The sequence below is a fragment of the Parus major genome, chromosome 20 (assembly GCF_001522545.3).
Source record: "Parus major isolate Abel chromosome 20, Parus_major1.1, whole genome shotgun sequence".
Lineage (NCBI taxonomy): Eukaryota > Metazoa > Chordata > Aves > Passeriformes > Paridae > Parus > Parus major.
The window spans coordinates 7,704,935-7,720,486 of NC_031788.1; the positions used below are offsets into that span (position 1 = coordinate 7,704,935).

General features: G+C 52.2%; 1 protein-coding gene across 3 annotated transcripts; it reads right to left on the minus strand.

Moving 5' to 3' along the window:
- Positions 1-185: 185 nt before the first annotated feature.
- GMEB2 (glucocorticoid modulatory element binding protein 2) lies at positions 186-15,491 on the minus strand. Of its 3 annotated transcripts, none has more exons than XM_019008675.2 (10): positions 14,966-15,491; positions 13,276-13,443; positions 8,480-8,577; positions 7,642-7,772; positions 6,142-6,245; positions 4,734-4,891; positions 3,471-3,542; positions 2,821-2,958; positions 2,177-2,299; positions 186-1,995 (listed from the first exon to the last, which is right to left on the minus strand). In XM_019008675.2, exons 2-10 carry the CDS (start codon positions 13,404-13,406, stop codon positions 1,349-1,351), a joined length of 1,602 nt encoding a protein of 533 aa, XP_018864220.1. In that variant the 5' UTR covers positions 13,407-13,443; positions 14,966-15,491; the 3' UTR covers positions 186-1,348. The 3 variants fall into 3 exon arrangements, with proteins under 3 accessions (XP_018864220.1, XP_015502650.1, XP_015502652.1); XM_015647164.3 differs by having other exon boundaries at positions 7,642-7,769; positions 14,966-15,489; XM_015647166.1 differs by lacking the exons at positions 13,276-13,443; positions 14,966-15,491 and having other exon boundaries at positions 7,642-7,764; positions 8,480-8,565.
- Between the last annotated feature and the right edge of the window lie 61 nt (positions 15,492-15,552).

The window sequence follows — 15,552 nt, forward strand, 5'->3', positions numbered from 1 at the left end:
TGTTCCAGCTGTGCCATGGACACCCAGACTTTGAAGCCACATTTCAGGCTCCCTGCACACCCATGGCCAGAGGGAACAGAGGACATGGACATTTATATTTAACCAAGTGTGTTTCTGTCCTGCCATAGCCCCATTTCACAATCGCAGCTGTCATACCTGGACACAGAAAACACAAACCAGCCACATTCTTTCAAAAAAATATTTATTACTCAATAAAGTGACCTGTTGTTGCTGCTGTTGCCAGATCAAGTTTGGAGAAACCCCAACACTCCAAGCACCCGACTCCTTCCAGCCGGAGACAGTGTGAGACACACAGGCCCTGGGATGGGACCTGGTGAGAGTTGCAGTGAGTGGGGTGGCTGAAGGAGAACTGGGGGCTCGACCACCCCGTTACAGAACAGCTGCTTGAACCCAGCAGGGAGGGAATGGCAGTGCCCAGCTCCCACGGGATGCTGGGACAGCAGGGTCCCCACTTGTGAGGAAGTGTGAGTTCCTTGAGCACTTCTGTGGGGCTCAGCTCTGCACGCTCTGCAGCACAGCTCTGCTGTGCAGAACGAGCTTCCCAACCAGGGCTTTGCTTAAAAATCGCCGTTGGCTTAAAAAAATCCCAAGAATGGATTTTTTATTTTTTCTTTTGAGAAAACTAGAAAAAGACCCTAAATCCTCAGAAGTCACAGCTCTTCTCAGCCCTGTGGGTTCCTCTGTTCTTGCTCCTTCCTCAGCAGACCAGGGCAACCATCATGTCCACTGTCTGAATAGCTCCCACTTGTTTCTGCCACCCAAAACCGGTGTCACACACACCACCCGACCTCCCAGGGCCTGTGCCCATGCTGCCAGAGCCCTTCCTGGTGTCAGTGATTGTACACATCCACAGAATACCTGCTCTTGGCATCCCTCTCCACTCCTGCAGCCCCCTAGGAATGGGGAGCAGCCAGCTCCCTGCACACCAGACCCCCTTGGCAGCTTCCTTTTGCTACGGCCTTCTCCCTGCTCCTGCCCACTTCTCCGATGGATGCTGCTCCAGCTGTGCCAACAAGGCTGGGCTGATGACCCAGAGCAGGAAAACTATTCCAAGAGAATAGGGGAGGAAAGCTTGATAAAAAAATAAGCTTTTTTTTCTTCCCTCCTCCAAACAAGGCAGAGCATTTCTGCCTTTCCCTTCTCCAGGCATCCTTCCTCCCCCCTCCTTCCCTCTGACCTGAACTTCCTCGCTCCCAACACGAGCTGCTCTGAGTCTTGTTAGCCCGTGCCCCTCATGACACCACTCCTCGTCCCACAGCGCAGCCAGAGAAGAGGCAGTTCCCCCCAGAGTGGCACGGCCAGCGTCCCTCCAGGCAAGTCCCCCCTCTCACTTCTGCTCCGCCTCATCAGCCACTGCGGTCACCTCGATGGCGGCGGCAGCATGCTCGTCCCCGGCAGCCTCGGTGGCACCGGACGGGACAGTCACGACCGTGCTCCCACTGGGAGCTATTTGTGTCACGTTCTGGATGGCTGTGCCAAGTCCTGGAAGCGTCAGGAGCTGGAAGGGGCTCATCACCTTCACCACCGTGCTGCCGTCCTGGACCGCAGCCGTGCTCAGCACCGTCAGGTTGGAAGCGTCCGGGTGGATCTCCACCGTGCTGGGGAAGGTGGAGCCGGCAGAGGCCAGCACCGTGTACCCCCCCAGCAGAGGGGAGGCCGGGGAGCTGGCGGCGGGGGGCTGAGCTGGGCTCTTCCCCAGCACCGAAGGAGGGAGGGCCGAGACCACTTTGCCGAGAGGGAGATTGGCAACCTGGGACACTGGCATGCCAGAGGTGACAGCGAGCTGTGCTGGCTGGGACAGGACTTGGGAGGTGATGGCAGCTGGTCCAGAGGTGGCCCTGGTCAGCCTGGGGCGTTTCAGAGGTGTGGGAACGGAGACGGGTGTGAGGGTCATCAGGACATTGTTGAGATGCTGTGCTTTGTGCTTCAGCTCCTTCGCTCGCTTGCGGTGCTCGTCACACTGCTGCTCCAGAGCTGGAGAGAGAAGAGATTTGGCTCAGCCTGGATCCTGGACAAGCTTCCCAGAGGCCTATGGCAGTGCCTGGTGTGGCTGGTTTAACAAACACCAGCTTTAACACAACCCCTGCTTTCTCAGCCCAAAAGAAAAGGCGCTGGCAGCGATGTCCAGTGCCACACCGGTGTGTCCAGGACATACCTGCCAAATCCCGTGTGTACTGCTCCCTTGAGCGATCCATCTGGCACTTGTGGCTGGCCAGGACCTTCTTGACCAGATCCAGCATCCCAAAGTTCTGGACAACGTTGTTGAGTAAAACAGCATCTTAAAAACAAGACACAGAATCTTTGAGGAAGCAAAATTCCCTGCGCAAACTATTTGTGGCTTGGCAAAAACCACCCGACAACAAACACGTCCAGCTGAGACAGCCAAAATCTGCAGGAGGATAATGAAAGAGGCTGGGGGGGAAGAGGAGAAGGCAGAAGCCATGAGAAAGGGCAGGAGGTCACTGGCATGTAAACAGTTGTCTCCTGCCTAGCAGGGGTGATAAGAAATCTGTTGGCACAGTAGCCGCTTGCTGCATCGTTATTCCAATGGCCTAAATTCCACATCAGTCCCCAAGCCAAGCATTTGTCCAGACCCAGAGCCAGCAGAGAGGAAGCCACAGGCATGAGGAACTGGAGAACTGAGGTCACCTGAATTATCCCCAAATGCAGCCTCACCAATCAGCCAGAAATATTTTTTATGAGCTATGTCCCTATCATGCTATCCAGACATCCCTAAGGATAAAAGAGTCCACAAGCTCCTCTCCCAAGATGACCGACCACCCATGTCCAGCTCCTTACCCCCGAGCTGCAGCGGGGGATCCTGTGCTCGCTGCTGCAAGCCTTTCATGGTCTCCACCAGCTCCTGGTGGAACTCATGGATCACTTCTTCCAGGAGACCACTGTCCTTCAGACCTTGCCAAAAAGCAAAGGTGTCATCTGGAGAAACAGGAAGCAAGGGAGAACCTCAAAATCTTTGGCAGGGTTTAATGGTAATCTGCTAGGGGCTCCCTGTGGACACCCCTGCTGGAGGGCAGTCCTGCCAGGCTGGGAGAGACCCCTGAGGTCACGGGGCTGGGGCAAAGCCCACCCAGAGCATGGACCCAAAGGAGGATATGCTCTCCTGACCTCATCCCACACCAATAGGACACTTTGCTACAGCCAGTAGAGCCAAGGAGAATGATTTCATGACCCCTCTGATAAGATTTTTTTTGCCCTAGAGCTGCATCTGGCCCTGGCTTTGATATGTTGGTGCTTGGAAACAACTTCATCCCAAGGCTGTGCAGCCAGGGGATGAACACTGTGCTATTCCATAAGCAGCGAAGGAATAATCCCAGTGGAGGTTCATGCAAGGCTGCTCTGGTAAGAGGGTCCTTCTTGCTGCTTACCCTGCTGCTTCCCTCTTTCCCCACATCTCCACCCAGTGAGCCCTGGGGGATCTCAAGCCATACCTCCAATGCTGGTGGTCCAATCACTGGCATCCTCGCATGTTTCTATGGTTATTGTAGCCGGGGATCCGTTCACTGCAACCAATAGCAAAAGAGAAGAGAAAAAAATTCCCAGCTCCTGATTTTTCCCTGTATTTTCACAGGCTGTTTCCAAGGGAAGCATTCCCTTGCTGCATTTCTGACTTCTCCTTTATACAGGATCACATCTGTTTGAATGCAGATCTCAATGCTGAACAGAGACGCCCAAGTGGTTGCTGTGCCAGCTGTACTTACTTTCCTACATTAGAGTGCAATCCCCAGGGATTGCTCCTGCAACCTTTGCAGCACAAGGACACATGCTTGAGAGCAGCATTTCCCTCCTGTTCATTCCCCCCTGTAACCATACCAGCACTGCTCAGAGCAAAAGTCAAACAGATTTCGAGTCTAATTTTTTTTTGGCAGCCCTTTTTACCCAGCCACCGTTTGTCTTGAGGGCTTCTAAAGCCTCCAAGGGAAGAGCAGCCCTGCACTGCACAGGGATGCAGGGGGGGATCCCTCCTTCCCTCCAGCTCTGCCAAATCTCAGCAGTTTTGTTACCATAGAGCTGGGGAACAGGCGTCATTCATGCTGTGCGCAGGAGTAGGATGGATGGGAACCTGGCCAGAGCCCCACAGAGCTGTGCAGAGCCTTTGGAATGCTCAGTTGCAGCTATTAAACCCAGTCCCTCTGTTCCTTTACTCCGTGGCTTTCAGGGCTCTGGTTATTGCAGCACTGGCCAGCAGCTGGCAAACATCTCCCATTGGTGAGCTCATATTGAACAGGGGGGGCTTGGAGTGGGCTCTGCTGTGCATCAGCATCAGCTTCCCCACCACAATACCAGGATGTGGTGGATGGGTGCTCTGCAGAGCCAACCAAGAGGCTGATCCTGTTCCAGAGATGCCACAGGCACTTTGGGGGATGTTCTTAATGCTCAGGGGCAAAAGGAGTTAAATATAGAAGTATTTCAAAATCAGAACACTTTCCAATGAAACAGTTGTTTGTAATTATAGGTCAAACTCATAAAATCAGAGAATGGTTTGGGTTGGAAAGGACCTCAAAGCTCATCTCATTCCAACCCCCTGCCATGGGCAGGGACACCTTCCACTAGACCAGATTGCTCCAAGTGCTGTCCCACCTGGCCTTGGACACTTCCAGAGACGAGGCAGCCACAGGAACCTCGGTTATGTGGCATTTGTGTGCTTTGATGCATCAAAGGCCCTGCTGAGGGTGAGGAATGGCTGCACATACCATCGGCAGAGGCAGGAGTCAGAGGGATGTACTCTGTCGATGTCTGGCTGGTCAGGGACACCCTGGCTCCAGTCAGGTCAATTTTGGTGCTCCGGCAGGTGTTGGAACAGACCTTTGTGTGCTGGTAGAAATCCAGCTCTCCTGAGTCCATAATCTTCCTGAAAGAGAGGCAGCAAGCACAAGGACAGGGACATCAGCAACAGCTAGGAGCTCTGAGATGCAGCTCCTGGCAGCCTTCACCCCAAATTTCTGAGTCCCAAAATGCCAGGAGAGCAGGCAGAGCCAACAGGAGCCCTTATGGGAACTGATTAACTCATTTCTTGAGGAAGGAAAGGGAAGAGAGAGCCCCATCTGGTCCCACCAAGGCACATCCCTGCCAAAGCTGCAGCTCCCAGCCAAAGGGTCAGCTGGAGTCTCAGTTCAGAGTGAGACCACAGGGAGCTTCCTTCTTGCCTTTTTGACACAAAAGGAGACAGGACATAACCCTATTTATAAACTAAAATCAGGTCTCTCGTCTCAAAGGGAGTGACAACATGAACACGGGATCTTCCAATCCAAGAACATTATCTCCAAAACATTCCCAGGCCTTGCTGGCCAACACCCACCTAAGCTTCCCAAGATTTGCTCCCATGGGATGCTGGGTTTGCCTTCAGACATTCCCCTGAAGTTTTTTTCCCCCCTTCTCAAAGCCCTGCCTTGACAAAGCTTAAACCTATTATGCAAAATTTATGTGGAGCAAAAGCTGCTTAAAAGGAATTCGGGAGATGCCTGCATTAAAGCAGAAGAGTACAGGGAAAGGCAATGTCACCCTGTGAAAAGAACACAAAACCACTGACAATTCCTGAGGAAAGAGGTGATTGTTTTTTATCCTGCCCAAAGGCAGAGAAAGACTTTAATTAAATCACAGTCTCAGTCTGGTGTTCAGGAGGACCATAGAGGAATTGAATTACTGCAGTTAATACTAGAGAAGAGAAATGCTTGCAATAAAGCAGCTTTTTTTTTTTTTTTTTTTTTTTGCCAAGGACTTATTTAGAAGTGATGTCAAGCAGGAGTGCTGCAACCAGAACATTGGTGATGACCTGACTGATTTCATTTGGTGGGTCATGCTGAGAATTCACAGACAGCATGGCCCACCCATCAACAGCCATTAAAATTTCCAGTGTCCCTACACCAGCTGGAAACTCAGTGTGGTTCAAGCCCTAAAAAGACTAGAGAAATACTTCTTGCCCCAAATTATTCCCTAGGCACAAGGACAGAACAAAGCCATTGGACCGACCACATTTGGGACCATGTCATTCAGACATTTAGTGGTTCATTTGCTCCCTCAGCAGCAAAACTGCCATTCCAAAGGTTCTGTTCCATAATCCCCCAGAAAGAAGTGTCCAGAGACACAAGGGAAGGGACTAACCGGAGCATGATCCCGTTCATCCGGATCGCCCGCTTCCAATCCTTCAAGGTTGACTTGCCTGCCAGGTGGACAAACTCCTTGGGGCTGATTAGGTGATCGTGAAACTGCAAAAGGCAGGGGTGCAACATCAGTGCCACAAGCCATAAACAAGCCAAGAGTGCCCTGTGAGCAGGGTTCAGCTGGAGCCTGGCAGCGTTTGCTGGTGCCCGGCAGTCTCCGTGTGCCACTGAACACCACCAGAACCGATGGCTGCCAGGCACTCCCCGCCCCAGAGAACACTGCCCAAGTTAGAAAAATTAAAGCCAAACATTGCTGTCACAGATGGCTAGTTAACAGCTGCTCCAAGCTAAGGGTGCAGGGAGTGCCCAGCTCAGGCAGGACAGCTGGGAAAACACCCATAGCTTGTGCAAAGTATCATTAACAGCACGGAGCTGTTCACACTCCCACCAACAGTGGACTCAGTGAAAGCTGGGCTGCACTGCTAACATTTGGGTCCAGGGGCACCTTATGCCCCATGGGAGAGAGGGAAGAAGCCCATTTGGTCTTTGACCTCCTGCTCCCAAGCCCAACCATTGGTATCAGGGAACCTCTGGCCTCTCTGGCAGTGCACACCCACTGCTACTGCAAACCAGCTTCAGGGAGCTGGCACACACTGTGCCAACTCTTCCCTTTCTTTTATTGCCCTACACACCCAGCTGTGCCTGAACCCACATGCTGACCTAACAGCAACCTGCAGGATCACACAATTATAGAATCATTAAGGATGAAGAACATCTCCAAGATCCTCAAGTCCAACCATGATCCAGGCAGTCCTCTTAAGAGCTGCCTTACAGCCCATCTCCAAGGACTTCCTAAATCCAGGCCTCCTCTTTTCCATGGCCATGTTGACCAACACAGAGCAACTCACTGTTACTGCATGAGAAATTGCATCTCTGAACAAGGACAAGGGCTTCAGTGCAGAGAGGACATATTTTAGGAGGCAGCAGCATCTGTCCTCTGCCTCATGGACAGAGGAGATCATCTCTGCTGGAAAGGCCAAGGACTATCCTTTGGGAGCCCAAGGAGACTCTCCCCCAGCAGGGTATTGTTTAGGCTGTGTACAAATGCCAGCAATGACTCACTCATGGCATGTTCCTGAATTCATGCAAATTTTAACCACAAGTTACCCAGGACGCAGCAGCAACTCTTCCCTAGGTCCCCAGTCAATACATTCCTCAAACTTATCAACTTTGCAACTAAGCAGACACTGCAAGTAGCCAAATTTCTCAGATTTACAATAACACATTAAATTGAGGCACCATCTCTCCAGCCAGAACTACACAATTTAGTCAGGACAAATATCAGGTATCCAGCACCAGGAAAATGTCATCCTTTCCTACCATGACATGGTTCTGATGCAAAGCAGCTGATCAAAGCTCATCACAACCAGCACAAGCCAGGTCACCTCACAATGTGGGCAAGGGGAAAGCACAAGTCTAGTGCTGGGCTCTCTGTTCTCACCTGCACACACTTCACATTGATCCCAGGGCACACAAACTTCCTCCAGATGAGGTTGGCTTTGCTGTCCCCGCAGGTGATGGGGTAGACAATCTCTGCCTCCAAACTCTCCTCATCTTCAGCCATCTTCACTTCTCACAGGGATCAGAGGAAGGGACAGATCAAAGAGAAACATGAGCCACAGCTCCTGAGTGCCACACATGTAATGATAGTTTTGAAATCCAGAAATAAAAAAGAAAGTAGATGATGCATGCTGGGGTGTGCTGGGGTTTGTAGCCACCGCTCACTCACACTTCGCTATGAAAACCTCCAAACACCCGAACTTCTCAGGCAAAACAGCACAGGCAGATTTATGCAAATCCAGCTGCAGCTGAGCACAGGGAATATGAGATGTCATCCATTCTTGATAAAAAAAGAATGATGTTATCTGGGTGGAGTCACTCTTGGGTTTAAAGTAAAACTGGCTTTAAGTCAACTCCAGCCCAGCTGACCAGTCTTTGCTTCCTAAACTCGCTTTTACTTGCAACCAAAGCCAGCAAGTTGCTGCAAAACTGACATCCCCGTGGCAAGCTGGAATTCTGGAGCCAGGCTGGACACAGGGACTCATCCCGGACCAGGAGAGGGCAGCAGCAGCCCAGCCAGCCACTGCCAGCTCCCTGCTGGTCACCGAGCCTCCCTGGATGCTGGGAGAGCATCCCCAAGGCCCACAGGAGAACACCCCCAGAGCCCCAGCGGCTGTGCACAACAGTGCTTGGACTGCCCTATTTGACACCAGCACAGGGCTGTGGCACACTGGGGTGCTGGAGCTGGCACCAAGGGGCTATGGAAAGAGCTGACCTACCTAGAACCGCTTCCTTCAGGTCTGTGGAGGCTGTGAAGGCAGCAGCAGCTGCAGCAGCTGCATTTTCAGTCTCCAGAGTGTCTTCGTTGATGTCACCACTGGGAAGAGAGGCAGAGGCATTCTTAAGCCATGTGGCTGTGCCACCCCCACCCCCGATGCCCTGTGGAGACATTGCCTCAGAAGTCCCTTGGATCACATTTTCCCACAAGAGCTAAGAGTCAGCTCTGGGTTTGGGAGGCTCAGCTCCATTTTTTCATGTGGAGATGAAGAACCCCACAGCAGGCAAGCCCCTGTCAGCAGCCTGGCCAGCTCTCTCTTGCCTCCCCTTTTATCCCAGCCCTGTGGATCTGCCTCCAGCCCAGCCTGTGCTGGAGAGCTGGCATGGAGAGATGCTGTCAGCACAGCCCCTTGCTCAGAAGTCATTGCCAGCCTTTGGAAGCTTTGCCTGAGATTTCCCCAGGAAAAACATGTGTGAAACATGCTGCTGCTGTCTGGGCAATGGACTGGCTGAATCCCCTGGTATGCAGGATGCTCCAGGGAGCAGGACCTCAAGGAGACACAGAGACACTATAATGGATTTGGACAAACCCCAAGAGCAGATCTGTGAGCAGAGATAACATAACATGAGCTACAGACACTTGCAATATAATCTCTGAGCCTCTTAGAACTTGATATATCCATGATATTCATTAATAGCTGGCTATCATTGTCCCCACACTGAGATCTCTGTCTTCTCAGGGTGCTTTGCCCATGGAGTCACACAGTGGGTCCTGCACAGCACCCTCTCCCTTGTTGTTCTCCCATCCCAGCTCTGCTACAAGCAATACAGAGCCCCAAGCCCCTCCAAGGAGCTTCCCACACTCAGAGGGTACAGGCACTTCTGGCTGGGATGTGGGACATGCTCCTCACCCTCTCAGCTCTGCAGGTCAGGTCCCAGAGGGAGGAAGCCCACATTGGTGCCCTTATGGATCCCATCTGAATATCACAGCCAGTGCTCAGCAGGGACCATTCCGGATGGGTTTTCACAGAAACACAGAATAGTTTGGGCTGAAAAGACCCTTAAACCTCATTTCATTCCAACCCCTGCAATGAGCAGGGACACCTTTCACTATCCCAGGTTGCTCACAGCCCCATCCAACCTGGCCTTGAACACTTCCAGGGATGGGACAGCCTGTGCTAGGGCCCCACTGCCCTCACAGGGAACAATTTCTTTCTAATATCTAATCTAAGTCTACCCTTCTTTTAAGATGTACGTTTGGTGGTGTTACTGAAGCTGACTAATTGCTGCAGAAAGCTTGACCTGCAGGGGCAGGGGAAAAAATACAATTAGGTTTTCACACACTTTGGCATATAAACTCCCTAGGAAGACTCCACAGAGAAAATAAACCTGAAACCTCCCTCAGTTTGGTACCATGGATGAATTAAGACAGTCCTAGTGACTCACTGGCAACCACATTTCTCACCCTCGATGCCACGGGGACAAGGAAATTCAAGAGCAACTGGTTTTTCCATTCTGGCCTCCTAACACACAGCTCCAGGGTGGAACTGCAGCTTCAAAGCATCCCTCCCCTCAGCAGCTGCAAGGCAGGTACGGTGGGGAGCAGCACAGAGATAAGGAATGGTGTGGGCGGCAGCTCAGCCTCACCAGGTGAGTGGCTCGGAAATGTTGCTCCAGAGAGAGGGGAGACAACTCCTGCTGTGACAGAAAGGAGATGGACACAACTCTGCCTCTGCAGCCCACAGTGACCACCAGCCCAGAGCCCTGGCAGAGCATGGGGAGGGGTAATGTGAAAGGACTCAGAAAGGTAAACTCTGAGCTCAGGCATTTGCACACAGGTGATTATTACACAAGTGGCAGTCTGGCAGAAGAATTCAAACCTGGGGTTTTCATCAGTTTGCTACTGGGTTCCTGCATTTCTCCAGGTAAAAGGCCAGCAGCGGCACTTCAGCAGGGTGCTGGAGGAAGCAGCCCCTACTGGCATGCAAAGCCCAGCACCCCACACCCCTGACCTGCCTCCAGATCAAGAATCTCTACTAACTTACCCAGAAGAAACCCCCCAGCAGAAAAGCCAGCACCTTTCAGAGCTTCCTCCAGGACTCCACCGCATTTGCACCGCTCCAAAAAATGACCAAAAGGCACAACTGGATGTGGAGGAATAACCCAGACCACACCTTAAACCTCCAGAAGAAAACAAACAAACCAACTCCCAGTTTGTATGAAAAATTCAGGCAACTGAAGTCTGTGTCTGCTGTGGACGTGGGGGAGAGAAAACCACAAAAAAAGGCGAGTGTCTCCACGCTGCTTCTCCCATCCCATTCCAGGGAAACAGACTGAGGCAGATGCAAGGGAAAACACAAACACCTTCCAAGTCCCAGCAGTGCAGCCCCCCAGCTGGTCCTGCCTTTGCCAGTTGCCATGACGAAGGCAGCGGAGAATGGTTCTCATCTTCCTCCCCAAGAGGATTCATAAACCAGATGGGAGGAAGAGAAGAAAGCACGTGCAGATAACTCAGCAGGCTGGCGTCTCCTTTCTTTTCTGCTCCTGACTTGCCAGGAAATTTGAGAGAGAAAAGTCTCCCCCAGAATCCTGTGCTGATTAGAAATACAAGCATTTCATCAGAGCACCAAGCTCAGCCTCCTCTCACAGACAAAAAGGAAAAGCTTCTTGCTCATCATTATTTTCCCATTTCCCTCAGCCTTTTCCTTAAGAGCACATGAACTAATTAAGCACTTAACAATTGGTTGTATAGAGGGTTATTTTAATAGCAAACCCATACCCAGATGAGCACTAGAAAAAGGCACCAACCCCCAAGCTGAATTTGGTTTAAGTGTCACACAAGGCAAATGGAAAGCTCCCCATGTGTGTGGTGACCGAGTCAACACCAAGGGATCCCAGCCTGTGCCTGCAGCTGCTCTCCTGACACCAGCTGGGGCTGCAGAGGGAAACCAGAGGGAAAGGGAGGAGCCAGAGCCACACTTCCCCAGAAGGAGCAGAACCTGGAGGGGACAACTGTCCAAGGCTGCAGAGAGACCATGGGTGGCTCATGCTGCCACCCACCACCAGCCCCACTGTCCTGCTCAGTGAAGGGAGTCAGGCAAGTTTTACTTTAACTCCAAAATTCACATCCTTTCCATCAACCCACTACCATCCCCAAGAATGATGGAGGAGTCCTGAGGCTCTTCTGCAGAGAGATGCATGGAAAACTCTCAGGGAATCTCTTTGTACATGCCAAGACATGTCTGCTCATAGCTGCAACTAAATGAAAGCATTCCTCTCTGCGCTGTGTAGAGCCGTCCTGCTCCTGACCATTCAGGGGACACTGGCAGGGTGAGAAAAGGTTTCCAAAGAAAAACAGGAAGGGAACTAAAAGTGAAAGGAAACCAACTGATTGAGCCAGCCTCTGCCATGATCGATTTTCTCAGACAACACCACAATGCTGCACATGGGTCTGTAGAGGCTCAGAACCACATGACAGCCAGGAACCATTCTGCATCCAAAAGTAGCCACATCCCAAGTGTCACAACTGGCTGCTTCTCCACTGAGGAAGACAAGGGATTCTCCATGGGACAGAAAACAAGAGGAGTAGAGTCCTTCTGGTCCACCATGACTGCTCTTCTGGGAATTGAAAAAGTCTTGGAAACACTCACAGACCCAGGGTGTGGAGGCAGAGAGGGCAGATCCTGCCCATCCCAGCACCAACAGCTCTTACCTCTTCCTGTCCCTGCCCATTCTTTACCAAAAATTCATCTATTAATGGGCTTTATCTCAGCTGGAGCAGCACAAGGGGAGGCACCAGGACTGGAACAAAAGCTGTCACTTTCTGCCCTGCCCAAAGCCCCAGGGCACTGACACAAAGACACTTTGAGAAAAGAAGACAAACATCTTGTGGAGAGCAATAAACAGCCATTCAACACCTACTTATTTCAGACAAACCTGCCTGGATGCAGCTCCAGGTGTGAACTAGGATTTTCCGGCCAGTGAAATAGCAAAGCACAGAACTGTCTCTGGGCTCTGTCCCAACCAAAAAACAATAGAGAAATAAAGCAAATAGTCCATTTCCGTGTGGGCCTCCAAGGTCCCAGCCAGGCTCTTTGGCCATGGCAAACCTGCCACTGAACAGACCAGACCTGAACAAACAGCAACCCTGAATGTGAAATGCCAACAAAAAAGGCAGAAAATGGCAGAAGAACAGCACTTGAACAATCAGACCTTCACTGTTTTTTTCTGAGCAGTGCCTCTCCATTCAGGGCAACATTGTTTCAAGGACACCTCTCTCATCTCATTCCTATTGTTGGCAGTGGAGCTTCCTGCAGAGCTCAGCCAAAAACCAGCCAACCCCAAACCTCCCCAATCTTCAGGGAAGGGGAGCTCAGCTGCACCACTCTCAACCTGGTGTGGACAGACTTGTCTCTTGGAGTCCAGAGCTTAGCAAAGCTACCATGAAATAAATAGTTGAAAAACACCAATTTAGCTACTGGTGTCTTGTTCCAGTTGGATTTGTGTCCAGTCCAACATCCAAATCCACTCAGAAAAAGGTATTTGGGGTTGGTCTTTTTTCCCCTCCTCAAAAGAGGGAAAGAGTGGAGCCTGTTCTACAGAGAGCTGCAGAGCCCTGGGTATGGGAAGCCTTAGCAAGGAAGTGGACACTCCCTGGCCACCACTGTGCTCACTCACATACTCACCCCAGTGAGCAGGGATGCAGGAGGAAGCACTGGGGGATTAGATCCCGACCTACAACCACAAGTGGGAGGGTTTCCAGCACATCCCCTCAGCGTGCACCAACCCCATCTCTTACCCATGCTGGGATAGGTTGGTGGTGACCAGCACTGTCTTCACCTCCTCCATGCCACCGCCGTCCACCGCGCCGTCCGGCGTGGTCACCACCACCACCTCCTCCATGTGGACACTGACGTCCGGCGTCGCCATCGTGGCAGGAGCGGGGCAGCCGTCAGTCACCAGCTGCCTGCGGAGAAAAATGGGGGGAAGCCCAGAGTCAAAATCTCTCCCTGCTGAACTCAGTCTTGGAAGGACCCTGGGTGTGGTGGGAGCAAGGAGAGAAGGGACTGCAGGGACCCCGCGCTCCCAAGGAGAAGAGGATGAGCAAATCCCCAAGTGCTCCATCCCAGGAGGAAGGGTGAGGGGAAGCCCAACCCAACACATGCTCTGCAGGCTGGGTGAGAATGATGGGCATGGGTGGGACTGGGAGGTGAAGGGCAGAGTGTGAAAGAGGTCCAAAAAAAAAATGTTCCTGGCATCCACCATAAACTCTATGAAGACACTCAGTTTGAAGGTGCGTTTCCAAATGTATTTCAAACTATCTCACGATTTCACACTGTTGGAGGAGCTTGTCACCGTCTCCTCCACAGTAAAACAGGGATTCTTCCCTCCTCCAAAGTCACACACAAAAAAATCAAATTTAAAAAGTACATCAAGCCTGCAGAAACAGTGACATCTGGAAACTATTTCAAAGTGTGCATTTCTAATAAATCAGCAATAGATGTAAGACAGCACTCCCTCTCCAGTTCTCTTGGAACCTCTTTAGGAGCAGAAAGGGACTCTCAGGTCCCCTCAGAGCCTTCTTTTCTCTTCTCCAGATCTCTCAGCCTGTCTCCAGAGCAGAAGTGCTCCAGCCCTCAGAGCATCTCCATGACCTCCTTTGGACTCGCTCCAGCAGCTCCTCATCCTTCTGATGCTGGGGGCCCCAGAGCTGGAAGCAGCACTGCAGGTGGGGGTCTCACCTGAGGAGAGCAGAGGTGCAGAATCCCCTCCCTTGCCCTGCTGCCCACAGTGCTGGGGATCGGCCCATGCCCAGGTTTGGAGAAGTCGGTGCCTACAAAGCACCTCCTACAGCACCTTGAGCACTGGTGCCGTGCACACAGAGACAGGTAAGGGAACTCCTCATCCAGGTCTGGCTGTTCCAGGCTCAGACCCCCATGGAGTACTCCAAGCAGTGGCACAGAGCACAGCACAGATGCCACTTGGTTCCCACCTCTTCCCCAGGCCACGGCTGGAGCAGAGCAGTGACCCAGCACGTCCATCACAACTAAGTTCATGCCCTGTAGAAACACCTGCCCGACTCACAGGGACAACATCAGGTGCTCTTTACCTCCACAGAGCCCACAGGGTTTATCCAAGGTGGAGTGGCCCCTCTGCACCAGCCCAGCACAGAGCCACCAGCAGAAGCACTTCAGTTTTCACAGCAGCACAGATCCTCAGCTGCCTCCAACTCAACCACTCCAATTTTTGTTGTCACTCTATCCAAACCCTTATCCTTCATTTTGGGGTAAAACCCCTCCCACAGTATTAGCATCACTCACAACACCCTGAGCTGGGACCTGGTTTGAAGAGTCTCCAGACATCCTGCCCAGCATCACGGGATTGAACTCCACATGTGCTGCTCAGATGCCTCTGGGCAGGAACCAGCACTGAATGGAGAAAAAATGGGCTGAGAACATAAGTAATCTAAAAAGTGGCTAAAAACACACCAGCAGTGGAGCTGTGGATGAGGATAGGGGGCATCCCAGCTCTACCAGGACTCCGGGTGTCCATGCATGGCCCTCCTGGTACACCTTGCAGGCTGCTGAGAGCGTGTCAAGGGCTGTGGGAAGGATTTGGGGTGAAGTAAGGAAAAAAATATTAAAGGGAAAAAAAAAAAAAAAAGCATAGCACAATTGGGAGAGGAGACAGATTTTTGGGGTGCAGCATCAGGAGGGCAGAGAGCAGGGGGCAGCCAGCAAGGCTGAGCACAGAGAGAGGGATGCAGTGTGGATGCAGAGGTACTCAGAGAGAGAGGGGATGCATGGCGAGGTGGCTTCAGGGGGGTTAAATAGAGGTGCAGAGGGTGGGGGGGTCATGGGGGTGCAAGAGGCACATGGACAGAGATGGAGAGCAGCACGGGTGGGGGGCTACACATGCTGGGGGCTGCATGGGTGGGGGCTGCCCGGAAGAGAGCGGCAGGGAAGCTGCAAGACGATGGAGAGCGGCCTCAAGGAGGGGGGAAGAAGACAGAGTGCATCACAGGGGGACACAGAGAGGGTGCCCGGGGGGCTGCGGCTGCACGGCAGGCGGGGGG